Here is a 17,417-nt window from a genome sequence, read left to right as displayed (position 1 = left end):
CTGTTTGACATGCCAAAAGGTTCAGACTTTTGAAAGGAGGTGGGATACAGTTTGTCCCAGGAGTTGTGAATAGTTTGTTGGCATGAACATTATCGACATCACAGGAATTAAACGTTATCTGGTTGGGGGGATTTGTGGAGTGTTGTGAAATCGTGTCCTTGTGAAATTGTTGTTGGCTTTTTTTTATGTTGACACTGGTCATTGTAATTTCTTACATTCTCTGAGTCATTTTACAAAATGTACCTTTATTGTGTAACAAAATTAAAATGTTTACCAATCGGTTTTTATCTTCTGACCCTTTATTTAAAATTATCAACAAAAAAAAGAAAAACAGAAAAGAAGGTCAGGGTGGTTACTTGACGGTTGAGATTGTATTTTTTCTTTTTAAGTTTTAAGAGGATTCATTTTGAGTCTTGTCTCCCCAGAGACAGTTTTAGTGTGCTGACAGCATGTTAACACTAACTGTTGGACTGTCAGTACGCTAAAAAGTCTTTTCAGGGAGATGTCACTGAATTCATCTTCTTAAAGCACCACTTATCTAACAAATCTTCAGTTTTCAACGAGACATTTCCTGTTAATTTTTGGATTTTGACAGACATGGGCTTCATCCGAAATTGCATACTTCCCTACCATATACAGTCATGTGACAAAGAAAGTACACCCTTTTTAATTCTATGGTTTTACATATCAGGACATAATAAAAAAAAATTAAAGTATAAATTTGTAAATATAAAAATAAATTTGACCTTTAACAGGTCTTAAAATTAAGTAAATGCAACCTCATGAACAACAACACATGGAATACATATTATTACACCATGTCATTATTTAACAAAAATAAAGCCAAAATGGAGAAGCCATGTGTGACAATTTTCTCTTCTTTACAATGTTGCTTTATGCAGATTGTTGTTTATGCACAGCTTACTTAAAGGATTAGTTCACTCTAAAATGAAAATTAGCCCAAGCTTTACTCACCCTCAAGGGTCACCGTGATATTGCTAAGTAAGACACGTTCCTGGAACATTGGAACAACATTCCAGTCTGAAAATTTAGTCTTAACCCTATTCCTACCCCTAAACCTAATCCTACCCATAACTTGTCCCTAAAATCAGAGGGAAAAGATAGGTGAATAACATTGATGTAGAAGCACCTAACCCTGGTTGCAAGCCTAAACTTGACATAAACGGTAAACTTGTCCCTCAAATCTGATTGGTTGATTGGAATGTTGTTCCAGGATCAACAAATATGTTGATCCAGGAACATGTCTTACTTGGCAAAATCACGGTGACCCACCCTCAAGCCATCATGGGTGTATATGACTTTCTTCATTCTGATGAACACAATAGAGATATATTAATAAATATCCTGACACATCCAAGCTTTATAATGGCAGATGAGCTGAAGAAAGTGCTTCCATCCACATCTATCCATCATAAACATATTCCACACTGCTCCAGGGGGTTAATGAAGCCCTTCTGAAGTAAAGAGATGCATTTGTGTAAAGAAAAAAAAAATCCATATTTAACAAGTTATGAAGTAAAATATCTAGCTTTCGCAAGTTCAATGCCAGTTCTGTTTTTCCGTTATTTGTATATAAAGGGCTATGTCTGGCGAAAGCTATATATTTTACTTAATAACTTGTTAAATATGGATTTTTTTTATTTATTTTTTTACACAAACGCATCGCTTTGCTTCAGAGGCCTTTATTAACCCCCCATGTGGAGTACAACTTTATTATGGATGGAAACACTTTCTTCAGCTCATCCTCGTTGATCCTGCTCAATGCAATTATAAAGCTTGGATGTGTCAGGATATTTATTAATATTTCTCTGATTGTGTTCATCAGAGAGAAGAAAGTCAAATACACCTGGGATGGCTTGAGGGTGAGTAAAGCTTGGGCTGATTTTCATTTGAAAGTGAACTAATTCTTTAAGGTCCTGCAACAGCATTTCTATCGGGTTGAGGTCTGGACTTTGACTGGGCCAGTGCAACACCTTGATTATTTTCTTTTTCAGCCTTTTTGAGTTCATGGTTGACTCAAAGACTGTAAGGTGCCCAGGTCCTGTGGGTGCAAAACAAGCCCAAATCATCACCCCTCCACCAGCCTGCTTGACAGCTGGTATGAGGAGTTTGTGCTGATATGCTATGTTTAGTTTTCACCAAACTTGGCTCTGTGCATCATGGCCAAACATCTCCACTCTGGTCTCGTTTGTCCAAAAAAAAAACTTTTCCAGAAGTCTTGTGGTTTGTTCAGATGCAACTTTGCAAACCTAAGTTGTGCTGCCATATTCTTTTTACAGAGAAGAGGCTTTCTCCTGGCCACTCTTCCAAACAAGCCATACTTGTCCAGTCTTTTTCTAATTATACTCTTATGGTAATTGTCCTACTTCCAAAGGCACATATATTTCAGGCTTTCTCATTGTATATTAAAATGAAACAGCATGTAAAAGAGTTTGGTATGTTGATATAATGTTTGCTTTTCCTCAATAATTTCCTTTCACAAACATTGAGCAAGAGAAGCCAAGCAGGCCGTCTTCCAATTGGCTTGTTCGTGTCATATACTGTATGTGCTTAGCCAACGAGGCACTGTCCCTTTAAGAAAATGGGGAACTAGGGAGAAAACTTTCATTTCCTTCTCTGTTCTCTTAATAAAACCCCCACACAACTATTTATAAGGCGAGAGTTTCAGTAGAGGCTCGATATAAGTTTCTTAACGTTGAGTTTTAATCATTTATAATATTTTGTAGAGTTTGTCGCTATAGCGAAGTTCATCGTTACCACTTTGGTGAGTTATATTTGCTCTAGTTAATGTTTAATGATTGCTTCGTCCTGCGGCATCGTCAAGCTTCATTACATATAGAACATTACCTATAAATGTATTAAAATGTCTCGGTGTGGACATCGAATTAATTGGTTTTGTACATTTGTTTACACAAACCTTGTGTTTTATTAACTACAAGAACAAATGTATGTATTATTTTATGTAACATTACAGCCATATAGTTGCCATATTTTCATGTTCTTATCCTTCTTTGCTTCACTTACATTTATTTTGATTTTTTTTATATTTTATTTTTGAAATCGTCATGTTTACCTCTCACACACAGCGATCTACCTGTCCTGCTTTACCCAGTCTTTTGTCTAGCGAGCATTGCGGCCGCCAGATGGCAGCAGTGATCACTGAAGATAACGTGTACAGCGAGGCTGAAGTGAACGACGCGCCCCCTGCTGGTGGAGATGATCAAGTGCAGCTGCCCGGTCCTGAAGGAAACATACAGGGACAGGTAGCCTCTACCAAAGCCTGTAGGCTAGGATATTTCTGGTACCGTAATGACCACAGAACTGCTTGAAATGTATGTTAACGGAATAAACTACAGAGTAAATATATAACCACTGTTGATAGAAGTTTCTAGAACCGTGTTTTTTAATAAAAACAACAGTTGTTTAAAGCAGGGGTCTCCAAACTCGATCCTGGAGGGCCACTGTCCTGCAGAGTTTAGCCTTAACCCCAATTAAACACACCTGAACCAGCTAATTAAGGGCTAATTAGGCATACTAGAAACTTCCAGACGTGTGCGTGCGTGCGTGCGTGCGTGTGTGTTGAGGCAAGTTGGAGCTAAACTCTGCGGGACAGTGGCCCTCTAGGATCGAGTTTGGACATCCCTGGTTTACAGGATAATAGAATATGAAATATGCTTTATGTCTTTTAATTGAGTCAGATTATTTCAATATAATATTAAGTCTTCTTGCAGCCTCCTTGTTTTGTTTTTTTTTGTTTTGTTTTTTTTGTTTAAATGGGTCTACTCAATATTTGTATACATGAATCAAATATATTGATATATAGTGAATGTGCAAAAGTCTAACATAGTGGAAATTATTCTTATATATTTACAATATTACAATATTTTTCTTTATAAATGGCTGAATCAAAGAGAATTACAACTTTTACACTACCGGTCAAAAGTTTGGAATAATTTTTTTTTTTTTTTTAAATGCAATAAAAACCGTAATACTGTTTAATATTATTACAATTTAAAATAACTGTTTTCTATTTGAACATATTTTAAAATGCAATTTATTTATGTGATGGTAAAACTGAATTTTCAGCACCATTACTCCAGTCTTCAGTGTCACATGATCCTTCAGAAATCATTAAAAAATAATAATTAAAAAACACTTACTGAGCCCAAACCTTTGAGCAGTACTATATATTATCAGAAACAACTTGAGTGAAAAGTTGGGGTTGGGGGTCACATGTTCAATGTCATAAATGTGCTTAATACTGCAGAATCTCAATTATTCCATCTTTTCTTTGTTTAAATTTTTACAAAACCCTGACACTTTATTTCCAAGTATAAATGAAAAGGAGAGTTTTCAATGTGGTCTCAGACTTTCGGACCTTTCTTGTACTAACAGGTGGAGGAGTTTCTGGGCCCACATCCTGACTACGACGAGGAGGAGGAGGAGCGCAAGTACTACAGACGGAAGAGGCTGGGAGTAGTGAAGAATGTGGTGGGGGCCAGTTGCGGAGGAATGATCATCTACAGTGTTTACATGGGTCAGCCATTGCGCAACACACACCACAGGCACATAATATGATTCAGTCCAGCAATGACCTCATACTCTTCAAAGTCTGCGCGCGCTGTTTTATAAAAAGATCCTACTGTAAATACGACATTGAGTAGGACTCTACTTGTGTCACACTGTTGTCTCAGTGAGATTTCATTATGCACTGTCTGCTCCCATGCACTGCCAATGAATATGACATGCTTTGTGGATGGCATACTTGACTGACTCTTCACTCATCTGGTCATTTTTAGCAAGTTCATTGGCATGCACACACTCAAAGATGTCTCATTTGGTCTGAGACTGTGAAATCGAGCAACAGCTGACAAATCTCGTGTCGCATGCCAAAAGTAAAAGAGGGTTTTGGGAGCGTTGTGCCTGCTTTTTCACAGATTGTTTCTCTGCAGGTCTGTTACAGATGCAGTTAATTCTGCACTACGATGAGACATACCGAGAGGTCAAGTATAGCTCCTTAGGGCTGGAGGATATCGACAACAAAATGCTGATGGGCATCAACGTTACGCCTATTGTCGGCCTGCTCTACACACCGGTGCTCATTAGGTAGCATACGAACTGTTGTCAATGTATTTCCTCGCATTTCTGTTTTGTTCTTGTTCTTTGGATGTTTTTTGTCACCCACCAACACAGTTATTAGCAGCACTTCTTCATCTACTGTCCACTTAATGCTTGAGCAGTTTTGGCACTAAAGGTCTTCTCACACCCATGGTGTAAAATAAAAATGACTTACAGTGATAATTACAGTCCAGTACGGCTGCTCTTTCACCATTAGTTTTCCAATTTAAGTGTATTTCTCAATTTCTTCCTCAGATTTCTGGGGACTAAATGGATGATGTTCCTGGCTTCAGGCATCTATGCTCTGTTTGTTTCAACCAATTACTGGGAGCGATACTACACCCTTGTACCATCAGCTGTGGCCATTGGTGTTGTCATTGTTCCGCTGTGGGCATCCTTGGGAAATTACATTACCAGGTGAGCGTGTTCAAAAGCATCACACCATTGTTCAAATGTTTGGGCTCAGAAAGATTTTTGGGGGGGCAGAAAGTAATACTTTTATTTAGAAAGGATGCTTTAAATTGACCTAGTGTTGTCAAAAGAACTGACTTCGATACCAATTTGGTACAGAAATTTTAAAAATATGACACTTTGAGAGCTGTTGAGTGGATTTGTAAATGCATCTGATTGCTTATTGTGTTCACACGCATGACGTCTGTGATTAGCTACAGTGATCAACACAATGATCTATTAGTGGACCGGTGTGCTGATAGACTCTTGCTTTCAAACACTCCCGTGTGTATCTGTGTAAGCACTCGGTGAAGAGCGACTTTTTACAACATTTTGTAATGTTGATCATTGTAGCCAATCACAGACATATCTGATACGTGCGTGAACACAATGGCCAATCAGAGGTGTTTACGAATCCGCTCAACAGCGCTCAAAGCGTCACATTTTTAATATTTCAGTACCGACTTGGTATCGAAGTCGGTACTTTTGACAACCCTAAAGTGACAGTAAAGACATTTATAATGTTACAAAAGATTTCTACTTAAAATAAATGCTGTTCTTTTGAACTTTCTATTAATCAAAGAATCTCGAAAGAAAATTCTATATTAAAAAGAACAACGTCAACATTGATAATAATATTAAGAAATGTTTCTTGAGCACCAAATCATCATATTCGAATGATTTCTGGAGGATCATGTGACACTGAAGACTGAAGTAATGATGCTGGAAATTCAGCTTTGCCATCACAGGAAAACATTTTAAAATATATTAAAATATCAAGCAGTTTTTTTTCAATTGTAAAAATATTTCACAATATTACTGTTTTTATTGTATTTTTGATCTAATAAATTTGGTGAGCATAAGAGACTTCTTTCAAAAACATTAAACTCTATCAACCCCAAACTTTTGAATGGTACTTTATGTCAATCATTTTAAGTATATTGGTGTTTCATTGAGGATCATGTGACACTGAAGACTGGAGTAACGATGCTGAAAATTCAGATTTGCCAACACAGAAATAAATTGCATATTCAAAATATATTCAAATAGAAAACAGTTACTTTAATATTTTTGCTGTATTTTGGATTAAATAAATCAAGCCTTGGTGAGCAGATGAGACTTTTAAAAAAAGAGAAACTGTTCAAAAACGTTTGACTGGTAGTGTTTCTCTATCATTTGATATTGAGTATATATGTTTTGCAGTTACTGGCCATAACATGAAAATAACTACCGGTATTTGTTTATTGGTATCGTTAAGAAAAAATGATCCTAGTTTTGTTTCTGCAGATAGTGTAAGCCATTTTGTAGGTTGATTTCCAATAGTGCAACATCAACTCAGCCAATCAAATCTGTGAGTTGGTAGACAGGAAGTATTTGGGAAAGCTGCTTGGTCATTATTTTTTAGATTATTTAGCTAGTAATTCTCCTCGCATTGTCTTAGCGTGACCAAAATCTCACTACTCAGTTTTATACAGCTATTTTCTTTTGAGTCTTTTCATATATAACTTCCCACTTGTGTGCTTGTCAGAATGGCCCAGCAGTACTATGAGTATGTGAACTATAAAGATGAACATGTCCAGGAGCAGAAGAAGCCCCCCAAAGGAGCCTTCCATTCGTACATCATCATTTTTCAGTCCGTCTTCTACATTTTTTTCCATGTGAGTTAAGATAATCAGTTTCAAGGCACTCTTAAAATGTGTGAAAGGCTGTAAGCAGTAATAGTTAACCTGTGATTAGTTGTTTTCTCCCCTTTGCCATCATAACTGAAGTATTTATATGTATTCACAGCTGTGTGTGTGTGTATGTGTCAGATGTCGGCTGCATGTGGGTTTGTGCATTAACATGCGGCTATTTATAGTGTTCACTCTCTGTCTCTCTTCTCTCTCTGCAGCTGAGTTTCGTGTTTGCCGAGTTCCCCATGGTGCTGTTCCTCAATAACTATCTGAATGATTACAATCACACTCTCTACAAAGTCACTCAGTGTGGTAAAATCCTCTCTCTCAATCTTGTCCTCCTTTTTAGCTTTACACGCTGACATTTTAAAGGCTCGTGAGCAGGTGCTCAGTATGACATTTGCGTAGTATTAGTTCTCACATCCTTTTGTGAAGTTTTGACATGCTCGATTCATGTAGAATCTGTCATGTAGAATTAGAACAGTCAAAAAGAACTTTATAAAGTACCCAAGACTTTCAAAACTGAAGTGCTGATGCTGGTTTGTCTGGAGAGACTTTTAAAAAAAGTGTTCACTTATTTGTTTTGTTGGATATTTCTGGAGGTTATAACAACTATAAAAATAGCTATGAAACTACCACACCAAACATAAGGTATACATGGGTATATATATTTACAAGGGAGCAAGAAAACTTAAAAACAAGAACTTTGACACTTGAAAAACAGTATCTCACCTCAACAGCTGTTGCTTGAACACCAACTCTACTTGACTTGCTAGGAAAATGAGTAACTTAATGACAGAAAAAGAACAATCTCCATGTGCGGTGGCCCCAAAAAGAACTGACACATCAGCCACTCTTTTAAATGTATGAAAATGTTGCATTACTTAACAAAATATCATACCAAATGGTATTTATTTATACAATGCCATTCAAAAGTTTGTCAAATTTATGCATGTATTTGATCAAAAAATAGTAATATTGTGAAATATTTTTAGAATTTTTAAAAAAACTCTTCTCTATTTGAATATATTTGTAAACGTAATTTCGTAAGCATCATTACTCCAGTGTTCAGTGTCACATGATCCTTCAGAAATCATTCTAAAATGCTGATTTGGTGCTTCTTAATATTTTTGTGGAAACCATGATAAAAAAAAAATCAGCATTGTTTATACAACCAGCATTTGTTTGAAATATATATTATATATATTATATATATATATATATTTCCCTAAATATAGGACATATAACCCCTAACCCATATATATATATATATATATATATATATATATATATATATATATATATATATATATATATATATATATATAAACTTTGACTGACTAATCTTACTAACCCCAAACTTTTGAATGGTAGTGTATGTAGCGAAGTAAAACATTTCACAAAACAAGTTCTTTATAATAATTTGTTTACAGATGCCACTTGGTTTGATTTTTTTTTTTTTTTTTAAATCAATTAAATTAATATATTATGTTAAGTATGGCCTAAAAGTGTCCAAATACTATAAATAAAGTGAGTAAACTCAAAGTGAATCCAATTAACACTAAAGAAAATAATTTTAAAAAACTTATCAAAACCATCTTGAAAGCTTGTTAGTTCCATGTGTTAATAATGAGAACATATCTTGCAAAATAAAATCGAATGTGTCAAGAATATTTACAGCCAGTTGGCTCTGATGGAAAAAAAATTGGCAATTAGAAACTTCACACTTCTGACTTGCTGCAAACCAGGGCGTCAGCACATCTGCTCTTCAATGCTCTGCTGTGTCTGGCTCTTCCTGGCTCTCAGCAGAGATGACGATAAGACTTTTTTTATACCAGTATTTGAAATTGCAAAATAGGCAATCGCACCAAATCACCAGCATCACTGTTTAACATGCATCACTGCTTCCAGCATCACTGGTTAACGTGGAAAGTCACCCACTTGCCATATTGTATAGTGTAAAACATGAAAGAAGCAGCCTGAATTCTATGCAACTTTATGCAACCAGATCAAACTCTAATTTAAAACATGTGCAGTCTTGTTAGAAACATTATTTTCTCTTTTCTCATCTCATCCCCTCTCTCTCTCTCCCTCAGGAGCTGGTGGTAAAGGAGTGATAGAGAATTTCAATAAGACAGTTTTGCGTTCTTTGCCTCGCTCTCTGCTGCTCATCGAGGTGGAGAGTGTGCTCATGGGAGCAGCCTTCCTCGCCATGCTTATTGTAAGACTATCATTTTCATTATCATCACTGTTATGACATCTCTATTTCCCACATCATCTTAAATACCCCCAAAATTAGCAATAAATCAGTGACTAAACACTAGAAACAGTTTTTATAACCAACAGCAATTTGACCTTGATAGTCCTCTCACACAGACATATCATATTGAGCCAAAGTAGATTAAGGCCTTTTTTTAATTGAGTAATAATTAAAAGAAAAAAATCACTCAAATATTTCACTTAGAAATTCTGTTATTACTGTAGAATATTCACTTAGTTGTTTTAAAATCTTTTATTTAGCCTCAAGTTATTCTGAATCCATCTAGTAACATAATAGTAAATTATGCATAATTACTAGCAACTTACACAATACCAACCAAATCCTGACCCTAAACATAAAGTACTTATTTGTGTAATTACACTGTAACAAGACATGTAGTGAAAGTGAATGAGTCAATGACTATCAAGCTCCAAATTGATTAAAAAAAAAAAAAAAATCATAAAATGGTCCATATGACTAATGTGGGATGAAATTTGATCATTGTTCACTTAAAAGCCGTAGCTTTCAAATCAAATACACTAGCATTAGATGCAGGTTTGACATCAATTATGTTCGCTTTTGAATTACCTTTTGACATAATTAAAATTAAGTCATTTTAGTATCATTGAGATGCTATTCTATTTTTCATTAATATTTTTAATTTGTTTTTATTTTTATGTTTTGCATTTTCATTTTTTGTTAAAGTTTTAGTGTAACGTGTCAAATGCAGGGATAAGGAGAGGCTGGATCCAAATACAAGCAGAAATGTAATAAAACGAGAGCTAATCCAAACATGAACAAGAAATCTGGAAAGCACAGGGCAAAACACGCTACATCCTCACAAAGACAAAGACTGATTGGAAAGACACAAGCTTATATAGGCCAGGTTAACAATGTAATGATGCACAGGTGGATATGATCATTGATGATGAGTCCAGGCAAAGGATTATGGGGGATGAAGTCCATGACTGAGTGGCAGTGGTCTGTGGTAGAGTGCCCTCCGGTGACTATCAAGGGCACTCCAGATGGCGATAGTGACATTTAGAGGTTTTTTTTTAGTTTTTGTCATTTTTATACGTTTTTTTAAATGTCTATATAGTCAAAGACTATAAAATAACACAAGACGTGTCACTCGTATTGTTTTGAATGGGAGAAAGTGTTCTCGCCTTCTAAATAAGAGCCAATCGCCGACTGGTAAAGTCATCGCGTCACTTCAGCGGCCGTTAGAATCATCGGTTTCTATAGAAACAGTCAGACGCGCGCCTCAGAAGAGACGCGCATTTAGGTCTGCGCATGCGCATTAGCTTGATCCAGCCTGAAAAATACAGTTTTTTTTGTCATGATTCGAGCGTTTAGAAACTAAATTTATGAGCCGGTTGTTGTTAGATTTCATTGGTGATTTCAAATATGAAATTTAATCGTAAGGTTGGCGAACAGTTTTGGAGAAGTTGATGTTTCCCCATTCAAAGAGATTGCATGATGCCCAGGATGCCAGAGAGGCGTTTCAAAGATGGCCGCCGAGTGAAATGACTTGTCTTAAAGGGACTTTGATATAGTTTTAATAATAGTTATTTTTGTACATCAGGTTAAGCTAAATGAAAATGAGAAACATTGCCTTGGCAATTAGCTTTTTTTTTTTTTTTTTTTTTTACAGTTTTCGTTAACTATAATAACCCTGAATTAAGTAAAAAAATCATGCCCTCATTTGATATCAGCAAAATATACAGTATTTTGGTATGTTCCTCACACAAAGTTATCATATGGTTTCAGAAGACTTGCACGAGTGTTCCACGTCAAAGAAGATTTTTTTTATTTTTGAGTGAACTATCTCTTTTAACAGTGAGCTGCCAATGTTCCCCTAATAGTTCCTGGTGTTGTGTGGAGCTGCATATCGGCCCACAGAGGAAATTGACCTTCGCAGTATCGGCTGGGGGAACATCTTTCAGTTGCCCTTCAAGCACTTACGTGACTACCGTCTCCGTCTGCTCTGTCCTTTCTTCATCTACTCTGGCTTTGAAGTGCTCTTCGCCGTGCAGGGAATCGTACTGGTGAGAGAAACTAGACTGTGTATCTGAACATTAATCAAATGTACAGGTAAAATCTGAATACCAAAAGTCACACAGTGTCAGCTCTCAGCACTGAATATTTTTTAGCTTTTTGTGTTACCATGCTACAATATTATAGGGTTAGTTCACACAAAAATGAAAATTCTGTCATTATTTATATCTTCATGTCGTTCCAAACTTGTAAGACTTTGGTTAATCTTCAAAACACAAATCAAGATGATTTGGGAGGTTTCTGTCCCTCCATTGAATGTCCAGCTAACAAAAGGTAAAAGATTCAAAAAGGTCACACAGCATAATTAAATGAATCCTAATGAATCAAGCTGTTTAATCGAAGTCTTGAAGAGATATGATCACTTTATATGATGAACAGATTTAATTTAGGCTTTTATTCACATATAAATACACACATAGAGCAAATCACATTTGGTTAACTTGGAAATTTTGACGCACACACACACAATCTTCCACATTTACCGTATGTATATGTATGCGTCAATCATTGTTTAGATGTAAATAAAAGCCTAAATTAAATCGGTTGATCATATATCTTCACAAGACTTAAACCACTCGATTTATATGGATTCATTTTATGACGCCTTTATGACCTTTTTGGATCTCTGGACCATCAATGGAGGGACAGAAACCACGCAGGTTTCATCAAAAATATCTTAATTTGTGTTTCAAAGATTAACCAATGACAGAATTTTCATTTTTGAGTGAACTATCCCTTTAAGCAACTGCGAAGAAGCAAGTAAACCAATTTGCCTGGTATTTAGGTTAATTATGCTATTAAAATAACAGCGCACAATCACTCATTACCTAAACAGATTTTCTCCTTTTCTATCTCTGTCTTTCTCAGTCATATGGAGTATGTGCAGTCGGGATGGAGAAGCTGTGGTTGTTGGTTATGGTGTATGGTTTGTCATCCTCCATCTGTTCGGCCCTGGCCCTGACGCTGCTGCGTTTGCCCAGGCCGGTCATTCTTCTGGTGGGAGCTTGCGTGCACTTTGTGCTAATCATAACCCTTATGTGCTGGTCGCCCCAACCCAGAACACCTAACTATCTTCCATATCTGTTGGTGCTCTCTGCCCTCTGGGGTATGGGCACTGCTTTCAACAAGACTGGACTGAGCAGTGAGTACAAATGGCATTTATACATATAAAACATACAGTACGTAGAAAAATATACAGCAAGTAGCCATCTAGACTGATTCTGGGAGAGGTTAGATTGCAGTCACATCAATGATATGACATAACATTGTTTGTAGCTCTGCTGGGGATGCTGTATGAAGACAAGGAGCGACTAGATTTTGTTTATACAATCTATCACTGGTGCCAGGCCATTGCCATCTTCATCGTCTACCTTTGGTCTGCATTGCCTATGCGGGTAAGGCCTTTATTTCTTTAGGTTTTGATTGCATTTACTGTAATAGGGTGCCAGGCAAACAAAAATAATAGGGGGACAAATGACTTGTTTAATTTACAGAATCACTTGATGAAGGTGGCTGTTCAGAAGTGATTTAGTTCAGTGTATTTAGTATAAATTAGTCCAAATTAATGCTGTTACTTTTATGATCCTGGTTGTTTTTGTGCCGTTAAATATCACTCTGTGAAAAAAATAGTTCTGCCTGTTTGGAAAAAAAAGTCTTGTTTTTTTTAAATACTATTTTAAATTGATCACTTACCCTACACATTACAGTTCCCGGTTCATTTCAAATGAGATATAAGTAACTTAGCAGTTTAGTGAGGAAGTCACTTGATTCTGAATGGTTCACTGAGTCTGATTCAAGAAACAAGTTCAAAGCCATTTCCTGAAACTTTCTGACTTAAGGCACAGTCACATTTACTGCTGTTTGACATTGTCTAGTCATTTCAATAGTAATCCACGTCCACAATCAGGAATTTCGCGCAAGTGTAAAAGATTTCCTTCTGCAGATTTGCACATCAGGTTCAGTCAGTCATACGAATTCGCAACACTGACCAACAGAAAGCTGCTTGCTTTGAAAATAACTTCTGTGTTAGTTGTACTTCATACACCTCTACACTATTGATAATAGATAATGAACATTTTTTTTTCCATGAAATTTCGCTAATGTGACCAGACCACAGCTTAAAGGGAGAGTTCACCCAAAAATGTTATTATTTACTCACCCTCAAGCCATCCGGAGACATATTTTAAAATATCCTTGCTCCTCCAAGGGTTGTGAATGGGATCAGTGCACCAAAGTTTTTAGTTTGTGAATCGTACATCAGGCTGTGTTATTGCATACAGAAAACACTGGCATGCACTCTGATATTTGATGAAACGGCATTAAACTATTGTCACACTTTTTTGCATTTTGCTGTCCATTTGAGTCTGGAGTCCTGTCTAAGGCACGGTCACATTAACAATATTTAAGCAAAATTTCATAGGCTAAAAGTCTATTGTCAGCCGTGTAGAAATGTATGAAGCACAACTCACACAGAAGCTACTTTCAAACCAAGAAGCTTTCTGTTGGTCATTCGCATGACCAACATGAACATGAGTAAACTCTGCCCGGGGAAACTTTTTGCCTTTATGCAACACTCCTGATTGCGCAGATTCCTATGAAATGACTGGATTTCGTCATCTTAATATGTGATCCTGGACCATAAGGGTCAATTTTTTTGAAACTGAGATTTATACATCATCTGAAAGCTGATATGACAGTATTTGGCTGAGATACAACTATTTGAAAATCTGGAATCTAAGGGTACAAAAAATTCTACATATAGAGAAAATCGCCTTTAAAGTTGTCCAAACGAACTCCTTAGCAATGCATATTACTTACAAAAATACATTTTTGATATATTTACGGTAGGAAGTTTACAAAATATCTTCATGGAACATGATCTTTACTTAATATCCTAATGATTTTTGGCATAAAAGAAAAATCGATAATTTTGACCCATACAATGTATTGTTGGCTATTGCTACAAATATACCCGTGCGACTTATGACTGGTTTTGTGGTCCAGGGTCACATATGTGGAGATTTCTTATTTACATATTAACACAGAATTAAAAATCAGTGTTTAAAATAACGATTAAGTCAGCTGCTCATTTTCTCTGTCTGGTCCCTTTCTAAGGCCAAGCTTGGACTCCTGTTGTTTGCTCTCATAGTAGCATCGTTCTGCTACGTGCAGATGGAGCGTCGCCTGGCAAAGAAAATTCCATTTAGGTTGCCACGGATTCCGCGTCCACGACACAAGGTAATTCAGCTATTGAAGAAGGCATGAAACGGAAGTTATGATACTAGTGTCTTTCCTATTGTGACATATATCCAAGTGAAAAAATATGTAGGGTGGGACTTGATTTCGTATTTGGGAATTGAATGGATCATAAGAAGTTGGCCGTTGCTAACTAAATAAAGGCAGATATGAATGCCAGTTTGCAGTCAGATGTGGATATTTAGTCCCACCCTCTGCCGAGATACACAAAATGAAATGAGTGGATGGCGAGGGGGAGGGGAGGTTAACATTTTTGATTAAAGATAACAAGGGCATATGAATGAATTAAAAAAAATAATGATGTGCATGGATAAATCATTTATAATAAACACTGCAACATTCTGTAAAAAAATAAGAATTTCCCATTTTGATTTCATGGTGACTTTAATGTGTCACTACAGTGAGTTCAGAGGAGCTTTATAGAGTTTATTAAAGAAACAACTTTTGCGTAGTACACATTGTTAGTAGGGGTGGGAATCGTACCTCACGATACACAATACATGGCTCACGATTGCGATAAGATCACAATACAGTCAGCAATTCTGCGATAATCAATAAGTTGCTTGATGTGCAGGTTTTTAGAGCGCCTTATTTTATTAATTAAAATATCAATATTTGACGCCAGCATATCGATTCTCGTATCGCACGGAGAAGGACAACGATATATTGCCCTATCTATATTTTGTCCCACCCCTAATTGTAAGAAGTTGAATTAATTTATTTTGTAAAATACTGTAAGTTTCCAGGTTCAAAACAACTTGACAGCACCTGTATTAAACCAAACAATAATTTTGGCTCATCCTTAATTTGTTTAAAAAAATATACTTTCTAAGTTTACTTTTGTTGATGCACTTATGAATTTATTTATTTTTTTTTACAAAAATGTGTTATTAGAGACATTTGCAATGAGAGGAATTTGGAAGTATAATAATGACAAAAGCAGAATTCATAAGCAGAAGTTTATCCAACTGGAACAATGTTCAAGCCACTAAAAGGACAGTTTAGAAACTTATAATTATAAACTAAACTGACTAAACTGTCCTTTTAGTGGCTTGACTACTGTTCCAGATGGATAAACTTCTGCTTTTGTCATTATTATACTTCCATATCGCTCTCATCGCTAATGTCTTCCATTACTATCCTGTTCCTCAAAGGTCAAAGGTTACCGATACCTTGAGGAAGAAAATTCCGATGAATCAGACACGGACCTGAGTGATGCTGATGATGATGATGAGAAAGAAGAGAATGAGAGAATGTTGGTTGAGGAGGACAAAAATACAGACGGCGATTCCCAGGGTTCACCGGGACCAGAGAGGAGCGGGGTTAGGGACCGCAGGAGGAGACATGACAACGCTGCCTACGAGCAGGCAGGAGAGAGAGAGGACTATGTCCAACATATGAGGGACTAGAAAAGGAGAGGTGAAAGATGACGGGAAGTTGTAAAATACTGAATAGCCAGAATGAAAGAGAAGTCTTGGAATCGTGTACTCACTTTTTTATTAAATAATGTTTTTTTTTCTTTAGAAAAAGGAAAAGGGTGGGTCACCGATGAAAAAAATTAAGGTCAGAAAATAGTCCACGGTAAAAAAAAAAAGTGAAAACAAGTGTTTCATTGAAATGGGAAGTGAAAAGAGGAAACTGCTGATACCTTGTAAGGTTAGGTGGTTTGTTGCCATAGAAATGGATTATTCTCCATTTTGGCCTTTGGTCATGGTGATGTGCTTGAGTTGTGTATTTCTTTCTAATTCCCTTTTTTGTGTGTGTACAGTGATTCTTTATCCATTTCATAGCTATTTTCTTCATTGTAAAAGATAAACAAATAGCTCTCCATTAAAAAAAGTGTTACATTTCATTCTCAAATATGATGTTATAAAACTGTAATACTGTAATAAAGATGACAGAGAGAGATTCTATGTGATTTAAAATGCTGCGTTTATGTTTTACGCAAGGTATGATAAGCTATAATGTGAATGATAATACTTAATTTAGTGTACAGTTATTCACGTGTGAAATTTTTTGCAGTCTTTCAGTATGTTTCTCTTTCATTTGCATTAGATGTAGGTACTTTATGCAGATATATTCTTAGCAGCTGTTAACAGAAAACATATTTTAGCATTTCACTGCTGCTTTTCCATTGTGTTTCATGTAAACATGGGCTAGATTTTGGCCGTTGCTCTTTTGTCTCGTGTCTCGCACATTACACTCAAATTAAAAGAAGTTCAATAAAACACATTTGTTTTGCATTTAAAAACACGAAACGCAAGGCTGCGGAATGAAATTTTTTTTAAAGGGCCTAGAGATGTGTTTTTTTAGAAGCTGAACAAAACTTGAGCTGTCTTTATAAAACGTTAATGGGCCATTGACTTCCATAATATGGAAGTCAGTGGGGCCCATCAACTGTTTGGTTACCCATTTTCTTCAAAATATTCTTCTTTTGTGTTCATCAGAAGAAAGAAATTCATACAGGTTTGGAATTAACTTAAGGGTGAGTAAATGATGGGTGAACTATCCCTTTAAGAAAAATTAAATCCAAATGATGACAGCTAAATAAATGCTAAAAGTAATGCTCTGGAACTATCTAG

General features: G+C 36.1%; 2 protein-coding genes across 10 annotated transcripts in view; both read left to right on the top strand.

The window, feature by feature from the left end:
• timm10 (translocase of inner mitochondrial membrane 10 homolog (yeast)) overlaps positions 1-281 on the top strand; it is a 15,757-nt gene extending 15,476 nt beyond the window's left edge. For all 8 annotated transcript variants that reach the window (XM_048196817.1, XM_048196811.1, XM_048196816.1 and 5 more), the window contains one exon: positions 1-281. This exon is cut by the window's left edge and continues 346 nt beyond it. The gene's annotated coding sequence lies outside the window, so the exon portion shown is untranslated.
• Positions 282-2,624: 2,343 nt separating this feature from the next.
• Positions 2,625-17,063, top strand: unc93b1 (unc-93 homolog B1, TLR signaling regulator). Of its 2 annotated transcripts, none has more exons than XM_048196856.1 (13): positions 2,625-2,785; positions 3,108-3,284; positions 4,417-4,558; positions 4,974-5,127; positions 5,395-5,556; positions 7,118-7,247; positions 7,481-7,574; positions 9,359-9,483; positions 11,388-11,570; positions 12,448-12,721; positions 12,856-12,974; positions 14,695-14,817; positions 15,990-17,063. In XM_048196856.1, exons 2-13 carry the CDS (start codon positions 3,165-3,167, stop codon positions 16,242-16,244), a joined length of 1,881 nt encoding a protein of 626 aa, XP_048052813.1. In that variant the 5' UTR covers positions 2,625-2,785; positions 3,108-3,164; the 3' UTR covers positions 16,245-17,063. The 2 variants fall into 2 exon arrangements, with proteins under 2 accessions (XP_048052813.1, XP_048052814.1); XM_048196857.1 differs by having other exon boundaries at positions 2,626-2,785; positions 3,134-3,284.
• The last annotated feature ends 354 nt before the right edge of the window (positions 17,064-17,417 follow it).

Source organism: Megalobrama amblycephala, linkage group LG7, assembly GCF_018812025.1.
Source record: "Megalobrama amblycephala isolate DHTTF-2021 linkage group LG7, ASM1881202v1, whole genome shotgun sequence".
Lineage (NCBI taxonomy): Eukaryota > Metazoa > Chordata > Actinopteri > Cypriniformes > Xenocyprididae > Megalobrama > Megalobrama amblycephala.
The sequence above is the reverse complement of the archived record's forward strand: the minus strand, read 5'-3'. Positions and strand labels throughout refer to the sequence as shown.

Coding starts and splice junctions, on each gene's coding strand:
- unc93b1 (XM_048196856.1), top strand. CDS start 3,165: ATGGCAGCAGTGATCACTGAAGATAACGTGTACAGCGAGGCTGAAGTG. Junction 5,557..7,117: donor TTGGGAAATTACATTACCAG/GTGAGCGTGTTC, acceptor TGTGCTTGTCAG/AATGGCCCAGCAGTACTATG. Junction 11,571..12,447: donor CCGTGCAGGGAATCGTACTG/GTGAGAGAAACT, acceptor TGTCTTTCTCAG/TCATATGGAGTATGTGCAGT.